This window comes from Dipodomys merriami, unplaced genomic scaffold, assembly GCF_024711535.1.
Source record: "Dipodomys merriami isolate MVZ:Mamm:240054 unplaced genomic scaffold, mDipMer1.0.p SCAF_5, whole genome shotgun sequence".
In the NCBI taxonomy this organism is placed as follows: Eukaryota; Metazoa; Chordata; class Mammalia; order Rodentia; family Heteromyidae; genus Dipodomys; species Dipodomys merriami.
Window position 1 is genome coordinate 70553184 of NW_027206068.1, and position 10580 is coordinate 70563763.

Sequence of the window (10580 nt, forward strand, 5' to 3'; positions counted from 1 at the left end):
TCCAAGACCCCGGCACCCCTTACCCACACCTCTGTTGCCAAGTCTCCATACCTCTCGCTTCTTGGTGGTGACAATAAGTTCCAACAAGGACTGCTCATCACCTGAGGAGTCGATCTCCGTGAGGTCGTAGAGGGTGGAGGTCAGAGGCCCATACGTCCACTGGATGTGCTTCCGCTTCTGCATCAGGTGCTGGAACATCTGACAGCAAGTGGGATGGTCAGGACTCACAGGTACACGCCACGCCCCAGTCCAGGAGGACCAGGGAGAGAAGGTGGTAGTCTTAATGGCCACCTCTTGGAAGGGCAGAAGAGCCTAGGTTTATCCCTCCCCATGACTCTCTCTAGAGCCTGGAGAGAGGGGAGGAGCAAGAGGGCCACGGTTCTACATTGGGCATTGCAGACAGCTTCAGCACGGGCTGTAGACTGCGTAAGCTACCAACACTTCAGTGACATACATTGGGCAAAGAAAGAAACAGGGACAAGGGGCAAGAGAAGAGACAACTCCCAATCTGGGCTGGGAATGGCACCAGGGTGTCAAGGAGGAGTGTTCGCCTCTGCTTCCTCCAACTCCTCACCACAGTGTTGCCCTCCACTCCGGCCAGCTTGAAGGGGGTGAGGCCCTGGTGGTTGGGCACCAGCTCCAAGGACTGCAGGTGGTCCCCTCCATCATAAGACAGCAGCAGGTTGTACATCTGGCAGGCAAAGGTTTTGTTGGGCTGCAGGATGAGGATGTGAAGCACTGTGTTTCCTGGGGGAAGAGAGAGGCAGACTGTGGCCTCAGGCCCAAAGTCCTACTCTTTCCCTAAGTCAGTGGTGCCCCTCCCCCATACACTCCTGCAGCATCCCACACCCCACCTAATCCCCACTCTTACCCAGGGAGTCCTGGGCCCGAATGTCAGCTCCATGCTCAATGAGCAGCCGAACGATCTCTTCACTGCCCACACAGGCAGCAAAGGACAGTGGGTGCTCTCCTGGGAACACAGAGGCCGCTGGGTCAGGGATGGCAGATCCCAGGACAAGAAGGACATTCTGCCTGGGTGACTTCCTCCCCTTCCCCTAGCTCAGCTGAGAGGAGCCAGAGGAAGGGACAGTGCAGAGGTCCTGAGCAGGAGGGGCCTCTGGCCTTAAGTCCTAGAAGGGCTGCCCCTCCCAGTGTCCCAACAGACAGAGCTCTCTTTGGGCACAGCTCTCTCTTGCCTAGCCTGCCTTTGCCCCTGCCCAGCTCTCTGCAGCTCTTCACCTCCCCTTCCTGCCAGCGAGGCCCTGGCTCTCACCATAGTAGATGAGGTTGTGGGGGCTGAGGTGGAAGGCAAAGCCTGTAGCTCTGGCAGAGACGCTGGCCCCTCGGGCAAGCAGGGCACGCACCAGGTTCACGTTCTGGTTCATGACAGCGATGTGCAGTGCAGTCTGACCTGGCCCAGAGAGAGCCATGAGTCACAGGTCAGTCCCAAGGACCTGATAGGGATCCCTCCCAGGAGTACCCAGGGTCTCTGTCCCTAGGGTAGCCTGAGATGTGGGGAGGGAGCCCACGGGTGTTCACAAGGCTCATCTCTTTTCCCCTGCTCAAGGTCACTGGTATTTCAGAGATGCCATGCAATTCTAGTGGCATGCAAAGTGGACTCATGAGGAATGAAGAGAGATGTCTGGAGAAAGACTGAAGTGTAGGAATGCTCAGTTGTCCCTTCACATGAACAACCACAGACACTGGCATAAATACCCAACAGAAAGGCTCTTCTCTCCATCCTGGCTCTCACCTGCATAGAGCTCAGATGTCATAGGTTCAAAGACCAACTCTGGGGCAGCTTCCATCAGCAACATGGCGGCATCCAGGTTGTCATACAGGGCAGCTATGTGCAGAGCCGTCTCCCCCATGGCTCCTGGCATTTACAGAGGAAAAACAAAAGGACATAAGGATGATCCTGCCTCCACATGCCAGGCTCTTCTCCAAATGCCCAAGTTAGAGGCTGACCCAGAGATCCAGACTGGGGTACCATTTCTCACCTCTCTGGTGCACGTCACAGCCCTGATACTTGAGCAGCTTACTCAGCGTCTGGACATCATTTTCTTTGGCTGCTAGAAGGAGAGGAGACTCCCAGATCCTACCAGGAATGAGATGTGAAAGGGAGTGAAGCGAACATGCCAAGTTGAGCAAGTGGCTTTCTTTGTTCAAACCCATGAACCTCAGCAGCAATGGATGCTAAAGCCCATGACCTGGCAAGGGGGAGTATTTAGGGTTCACCTGAACTCTTCCCACCACTGTTCCCCAACCAACCCATTGGCCCAAATAGTCTGTGTAGAAGGGTATCTTGACTGTTTTCCTCTTTTTCAGTGCCAAGAGCTCAGAGTATATGGTGTCTGAGCATATCAGACACTCTGAAAGATTTCAACTCCAGAATCATTTAGCCTTTATCTCTGGAGTGGTCCTGTTATAATCTCAATCGACTTCCACAAGAAGATTTGGGGCGTGTGTGGTGTGGTGTGTGTGTGTGTGTGTGTGTGTGTGTGTGTGTGTGTGTGTGTGTGTGTGTGTGTGTGTGTGTGTGTGTGTGTGTGTGTGTGTGTGTGTGTGTGTGTGTGTGTGTGTGTGTGTGTGTGTGTGTGTGTGTGTGCGTGCCCATCCTGGTGATCAGCATTAGCACTCATAAGGAATGGCAATTCTCAGGTTAACCCTTTGACCTACAAAATCTGATTCTGTAGTTCAAGAAAAGCCCCAACCAATTACTCTATTAGAGTTAAAGAAGCATTATTCAAGCTTTTCGGTTATTGAAGTGCGGCCTCCTGCATGTGAAATATCTGATGTAAGAAATTCAAGGCAAGCGCAGGAGTTTCCATCTGTTTGCAAATAGCACGTATCATAGCTTGGAAAGCACCCCTCTCTATCATTCCTAGACCTGCTATCTTCGGGGCCTCAGGTGCTACTTTATTTCCTCTATTAGCACCTGTGAAGAAGCTGCAATGGAGATGTCAATTATGAGAGATGCAGAACAGGAGAGGATCCAATATGGAGAATGGATTCGTTAGATTCCTCATGGATCTGAATGTTCTCATTTTTTCCCTGAAGCCTTCATGGGCTTACTCAATTTCAGATTCACAGTTGCTTTATGTTTTGCTGGTGGCTATGAATCTCTCCTTATTTATTATCTGCTTTTCACTTGTTTTAAGCAAAATTATCTTCTTTGGCTTTCCAGGTCAGCTCTCTAGTCTTACACCTACAATGAACTAAAAGTATCTTATTAAATCAGAATTTACCCCAACTTAAGACACATAAATCCTTTTTATTCAATTTAATCTCTCAGCCTGGAGCCATTTGCACTTTCTAAGGGAGTGAATGAAATAAACCCTTCTATCTAGAGATAGCCAGTTAGGTGTCATATAAAATAACATCGACAGAAACCCACATCCTGAAATGCTGGCAATGGCAGAAAACTATTTTGAAGCTAGAGGTAGAAATAGGAAGAGGACTCAGATCTCTCCCCATCCTAGCCCTTACTCTCCCCAAGGCAATCCCCAGGCCACAGGAATCTGACATCTATGGTTCTGTCTCCAGTTAGTCCCTTTCTTTTTGTTCCTACTAAAGCTTACTAATTCATATCCTCTTTCTCTAGCCCAAGATTAGCCAGATACTCTTCTAATTGATTTCCCTGTACCCTATCTGCCCCTAGTCCATCCTTCTCGATGCTGTCAAGACTATCTTTCTAATCACAGCTTACAAGAGTCCAATGGATATAACAATGAGGCATACAAGACACAATGCTGAAAACGAACTTTACAACTTCGGGGTTGGAGGAGTTGGGGAGGTGGGGAGGGAAGGGATAGTATCGGAAAAACAAAGGAGCGGGTAACAATGCTCAATCGGGAATGAAGGCATTTCCTTACTCATGTAACTGTAACCCTTGAGTACAGTATCTTTACAAAAAAAAAAAAAAAGAGTCCAATGGACTCTTCAATGAAGAAGGAGGAATATGCATGCCTTTTGTGTTGTTGTTGCTGCTTTTGAATTCCGCTCTTCCCAATCACTCCTCACACCAGGATTTCAGTCTCACTATAGTTATACCAGGATTGGGAGGCATACTTCACATGCAATGTATGCTTACTAACACTTGCTAGAGAATGAGTCTATCAGTAGATCTGCTAAATGTTGGTTTGGCTCTACTGTTCTCTTTATTATCACCCTGTAAGTCAATTTTCTGCAAACACACAATGCAAGCAGAAAAGAGTGTGCTGTGTATACAAGCACAACAGAAGAACAGGTTTATTGCACTGTTTGAGCCACTATCCCTACCAACCAATTGCCTAAAGCTTTCTTATGTAGATATTTTAGAGCTAGGATAGACTGGGGGAGATTACCCCCCCCACACACACACACATACATATCACACACACATACAGTCTCCCCAGAATGTTTCCCATTCTCTCCTTCGGTCTTCCCTTCATTCCAGTGCCCCACACTATGTGTCACTGTTAGTATACTCAGCAAGCTCTCTGTTGGTCTACATGTTTCTGATGCTTGCATATGTTTTCCACTAGCCTCATCCTCGATGTATCTCTTTTCTTGTCTCGGCTGATAGTGGCTCCTAGTGGGCCTGGGGAGGCCTTAGGGTTGCCAGATTTGACAAGTAAAAAGTCAAGCTGCTCAGTAAAATTGGAATTGGAATTATAGATAGATAACGTGTGTGTGTGTGTGTGTGTGTGTGTGTGTATGTAATACTTGAAGACATACCCACATGCTAACAGTTTAGCCATTGTTCATCTGAAATTCAAACTAAACTAAATGTCCTATATTTTATCTGGCAAAATAGTTAGATCACACCCTGGATGAAAAAACAGCTTATAACCCAAGCTAGCAGGGTTTGGAGAGAAATGGCCTTCTCTGGTTGCAAACTCCTGAATCCAGCCAAAGAAAAGGAGAGAAATGGGGTCGGGGTATATGGAATGGTTTGGATGGTATCTGAGGGAGCCATTATTGGCAATAACATCACGGGGCCAGAAGGGGACAGCAGAGAAAGACCTAGCTCACAAGGTTGGCAGTAAGGACAGACCCCAGAGCACGGGACTCTCAGACTCCATTGAGGAAGTGCAAAGAGTACTAAAACTCTTATAGATTCTCCAGGAGCAGCCGATTTGTGGGAGATTAGATCACAATGGAGGGACAGAGTGTGCAGCTGGCACCTAGTACATAGAGAGAAAGGACACTGCTAAACATCCCACACAGGATAAGCACCAAGAGTTATCCTGCCCAACATGCAATCATGCCAAGGTGGAGAAACCCTGATTTAGAGGTCCAACTATTCATGATTCATTAAAGGAAAAGTGTTCTACACATGCACACATGCGCGCGCACACACACACACACACATACACACGGAATGAGAAATTCCCTATGCATACAAAATGTTTTCCAACAGATCATTAAATACTCAACTAAAGAAGAAACAAAAAGGTGAAGCCATTTAAGCTCCCACTGATTAAGTAGCAAAAATAAATTATAGAGCAAATCTAAAATTATAACAGTATGAAAGGCATTTGGAGGTTCAAAAATGCTTTGTTTTACTGGGCAATTAATTATAAAACTGAACAGCTAGCTCAGTATTGGGCCAGTAGAAACGCAACTAAGGGGTCCTTGCCACAAAAACTAACCCATGTTTTGGTTGAATAAATCAGGTGATGCTGTGCTGCTCAGGGCCACCTCTGACAGCCACCAAGTAAGAGTCCTTGACTTCTCTCCTCTGTGCCTCTTGCTTGATACCACTCTCACATGTGTGGAAATCTGTGTGTGTGTGTGTGTGTGTGTGTGTGTGTGATGTGCAAGTTAGGCTCTGGGTTTAGTGCTAGGGAGAAAAATAAAGGTAGAAACGAAACAGTCCGGGGGAAAGGTCCAAATCAAGAACTGAAGGCTAGAAAATCACCATAAATGAAGTCTCATCTGTTCATGTATCAGATGGAGACAACAACTTCTGATCTCTGACGTGATTTGTTCAAGTAAGCCCATGCACCATTAACCATTGCTTGTTCCCTGTTATGCTTCATGCTCATCATGGTCGGAGGAGGGTTTTGGAGGCCACAGAAGGGACTGTAAGAGCATATGTGGATGCCACTGGTTTTCAACTGAAAGAGTCTTTCCTCAGGAAAGGAAACTGAGGCACCCACGGTGAAGTTACTGCCGGACACACAGGGTTAACAGGCAGAGTGCCTAGCCAAGAACATAGCCCTAGGCACTTACCACTAAATTATGTGGTTCTTCTAGTTTTATGGCTCCTTCTGATTCCCCCCCCCCCTTGGGAGGTAGGAGGTAGGCCTTGAGCAATGACCACGGATGAGAAAGAGCAGTCATGTGTGGCAGGTGGCGTACACTAGGCACTTGTGGGCTACTTCTTAGCTAAGGCGCCTGGCAGTAGGATGCGGAAACCAATTCTGGGGAAAAGTGACTGCTGAGAGACTTGTTGTTGAGCTTTGTAAATTACAGCCACTCCTTTATGCCTGTCAGTAGACATGTGCACGCAAGCAAGCGTGACTATATATGTTTGCTGAGACAGAAGTGCACAGTGTCCAGAGGAGGACCAGGGCTCAGTTTACACACTCACTTCAGTTCACACATACTCCTACAGGTATGTACAGAGTCAAGCGAAAACTCCCAGCATGATTGACTGCTGTTCCTTCTTAGGAGAGAAGGTGCCAGCATGGGAGGGGTGCAGACTTGGGTTGGGCAGTCTCCGTGAAGCTCCTAGCACACCCCATACCAGCCGAAATCAGATATAGCAGCTTCCTCCTCTACTCCCTTCAGACTGGTTTATACCCTTTTCGTGACCTTCTCACCAAGCTTACCTTTGACCTGAGTCCAGTCATCTGGTCCCTCAGGGGCACTGCTGCCACGATCCCCACAGATAGAAAAATCTAGATATGTCAGTTCTCTGCCATACAGTGGGGTCACGTTTGCATGTCCTTTTTACGTTTGTTTATTTATTTTGGTTTTTAGAGACAGGTTCTTCCTCCTTACCCACGTTGGCTAGACTCAATCCCCTCGTGCTCCTGCATCAGCCTCTAGAGTGCTGGGATTACAGGCATATTCTACCACATCTGGCCCTCTTGTTGACTTTAAATCAGCTCTAGATGACTTATAATACCTAATACCTTGTAAGGGCTATGTGAAGGGAGAAAAAAACTTATACACATTGAGGACAGACAAAATCACAGCCTAGCTGCAGAGCCTGTTAGCAAAACCATCATATTTCTTTTTAAAAAATTTTTTCTCTCCAAGGTTGACTGAATCTGCATCTTCAGAGGAGTACATTTCACTCATCAGAACACGAGCTCCTTGAGAGTAAAAAATTAGCATACTCATTCTCTACCAATCTCATCAAACGCTTAATATACTGAAGATCAGGAAATGGGAAAACAAATCAGAGGGAGAGGTAATCTGGAAGAAACGGGAGAAAGTTGAGAGTTCAGCCAATATGGATCGCAGAGGGCAGAGGGAATGAATGACTACAACCCAAGGAGAGGAACGCGGAGTTCCTTGTCTTCCCTTTCCTTCCCACACAACCCCTCTCTACTCCACAGCATCCCACTGACCCTAACATGAAGCTCCCCTCTGCATTCCCCCTTGGCACACTTCTGGACCTACCTCCACATGTGACAGTTAGGATTCCATGAAACAAGTTGAGTGATCATAACTATACAATGTCAGGGCCTCAATCCATTGTTGCTCTTTTCTCACATCAACTCAGCCTTCGCGTGGCCACATCACCAGTATTTCCCTGGCCATCCCCTGCTTATCTGGTTACCAACACCTCTTCCCTTTATCTAGGTCACTATGTGTAGCCTCGTAGACTCAAGCAATCTCAGCTCTTTCAGGAAGTATCCACTCAAAGAGCAGCCACAACTGTGGCCACCTGCTGTCTAGGAAGAAGAGGAATGAGAATCTGTGGAAACAGCTGAGAAGATCAGGGGATGCAGGGGGTGGGGGGGCTATTCCCCTAACTGGTACATCAGGCCTTCCTAGCTCAGGGCTACAACGGCGGCCCACCTGTTGATCATAAGGAGAGGTAGAAGCATTCAAGACGAATGCAGTCTCTTCTCAGCCAGGCTGTTTGCTTTAGCCCAAGTCCTCTACCTGGTCCTTCCCTCACCACACACAAGGATCCTTACCTATCCCTATGAAACCTGTGGGCTTTTCTGCACACTTAGCTGGTACCCCCCAGCCCCAGGGTCCTAAGAGTGGGAAGAGGATGAGTAGAACCAGTGATGAACTCTCCTCTAACAACGATGCCTTTATGTTACCCCTAAGATGTCATCAACCAAACATGTGTCCCAGCCCCCATTCTCCCAGACCTGGAGTGGGAAGCCGTGGGTGGCTGGGGTGACAACAGGAAAGCCACAGCTCAAAGAAGGGGCATATTCCCCAGCCAGCCCAGAATGCTTAAGCAAAAGAAGACACAAACCCCCAGGCAGGCCCCTGGTCAGGCTAAGGAAGGCAGGCCCCTGCCACAGGACAGAGGAAGTCTTATAGAGGAGACCACACACAGAGGACCCCAAGACCCCACAGATTTTTTCCTCTCTTCTGCTGCTTTCAATTCCACACATGGCCACACCATGGCCTGGTCAGTGGTGGGGAATACATCAAGTGAGTTTAGGAAAGTTGTCGAGGTCTGTCGGACAAAATAGGACGTCTTTCTCGGGGCTCCAATTCTAGAGCCCTTCAGATTGTCCAACCTGAGTGTGAGCATAGGGGAGCCTCAGACCCCAGGACCTTGGGCATCTGGACAGTAGGCCAGGCCACCCCACAGTCTCTGGAGAAAGACTCTCCAGAGATTCCAGTGCCTGGAATAGAGCATGGCCTTGGTCCAGGGCTGATTGAAACAAATGTCCAAAAATGATTCCGGTGTCCGCACTTTGTATTAGTTCATGGTTACTGCTGTCTGAAGTTCCCACCCTGCTGTATCCATCGATCATTCCCCTATCCATTCTCGCACGGGCACACTTTGACTCTCTGTGTTTCTGCCAGACACCATTTTAGACAGACTGGAGATACACAAGCCATTGGCCGGACCTGCCGACACCTTTTGGGTAGAGGGCTTCAATGCCACGATTCCCGCAAGGCTCTTGGAGATCCTCTTAAGAGGCCTGCAGAATTGAGCTGCTTCTTACAGATCACAGACACCTGTGCCAGGCAGCCCTTCCTCCCTCACCTGGCACTCTGGGCAGCTAGCTCCACGGGCCTGGAAACAAAGAGCTAGGTCTAGGCCTGGGGATGCCAGCCAGTCATCCATCCAGCCTAGCTGAGTGAAGACCAGAGGCGAGTGGGTGAGGAGGTGGGTGGAGAGCCGGCCTGGGGCTGGGGAGGGGAACAGACACCAGACTTACCTCTTCTGCTGCAGCAGATTCTGCTCATCTCGGCTCTGAGTCCAGGACTCTTGTCTGTGGGACCATTTGCAGAGCTTGTTCCATAGGCAGAGAATTAACCCTTTCTCCTTGGGCAGCGACCACCCCATGGGGTGAAAGGATGGCTCCTTGGGAGGCTGAGGCTGAGGCCAGACCCCGACTGGGCTAGGCCTTGGGGCCACATGGGTGGCTCCAACAGCCGGCCTGCCCTCTCCCTGTAGAGGTCCCGTCTCCTGCTTCTCCAGAGAGGTCCTGGAAGACAACTTGTTGGTGGCCCAGGGGGCGGTCGTGCTGAGGGCTCCCGGTTTGTTACACTTGGCAGAGCTGGTCCACCACCACCGGGCAAGTCTGTCAGCTAGTCTGCCTCTGTGGGAGCAACTGTTGGAGTGAGCAGGAGCTGTGTGGACACTCCCTCCTTCCTCCCAAATTACCTGAGATTTAAAGAGACAGGCCTCAAGTCCTGCCTCCAGGAGGAGAGGGGCGGTAGCCCTGGCAACTACAAGTATTTCTCCACCCAGGGAGGGGATCTGCCTGCTTCCTCTAGGCCAGTCACAGCAAAGGAGGCCTTTGAGGAGATTAGCGAGCTCTCCCCTGGACTTTGGGACACAAAGTCACTTTTTTCTAAGAAAGCCTGGACAGGTCAGGGTCACCTGAGAAATTAAAGGCAGGGAGGAGGAAGAGGATGGAGGAGGAGGAGGGGTCAGGACAGGCTATAGTAAAGATTGAGGGGGCTAAAAAGAACTGCCCTTCCTCATTCACATCTGCCTGTCTCCTTCCCTGTGCCTATTTAAGTCCTGGAGACTTGAGATTTTTCTGAACTCTTCCAGTTAAATCTCTTTCTTGGCCCAGAGAAGGTACATGAGTAGCGAAGATTCTTAGTTCTCAGCAACTTTGAATTAGCAAACTGTTTCTATAAAGAGCCAAGTTCATAAAGGTACTGTTTGAGGTGTTGCCCAGGACAAGCCTCGGATATGCATTCTTTGTTTATCATGTTTCATGTAGATTGTATCCTGCAACCCCTTTAAAGCTGTAAAATACATCCTTAACTGATCCTGGCGAGGGCACAAATAGAGTTGTGCACAGATTCTGCCCTGGGGTTCTAGAGACCCTGTGCAACCTCATATACATGTGGGGAATGGGTTATGAAATAAGATACAGGATGGGCTAGTTATGGTGACACATGTTTGTGGTCTCAGACCCTGG

At 48.8% G+C, this 10580-nt stretch overlaps 1 protein-coding gene across 3 annotated transcripts in view; it reads right to left on the reverse strand.

Moving 5' to 3' along the window:
• The window catches only part of Trpv6 (transient receptor potential cation channel subfamily V member 6), a 14146-nt gene extending 4354 nt beyond the window's left edge, over positions 1-9792 (reverse strand). Inside the window, exons 1-7 of one of the 3 annotated variants that reach the window (XM_069996927.1) lie at positions 9360-9792; positions 2001-2098; positions 1754-1876; positions 1274-1411; positions 872-970; positions 575-747; positions 52-198 (exon numbers count right to left, since the gene is read on the reverse strand). In XM_069996927.1, coding sequence (XP_069853028.1) covers positions 52-198; positions 575-747; positions 872-970; positions 1274-1411; positions 1754-1876; positions 2001-2098; positions 9360-9487 — 906 coding nt within the window. In that variant the 5' untranslated portion in view covers positions 9488-9792. Of the gene's footprint in view, positions 1-51; positions 199-574; positions 748-871; positions 971-1273; positions 1412-1753; positions 1877-2000; positions 2099-9359 lie in introns of those variants that run through there. The other 2 variants (XM_069996928.1, XM_069996929.1) reach the window with 2 other exon arrangements.
• Positions 9793-10580: the final 788 nt, after the last annotated feature.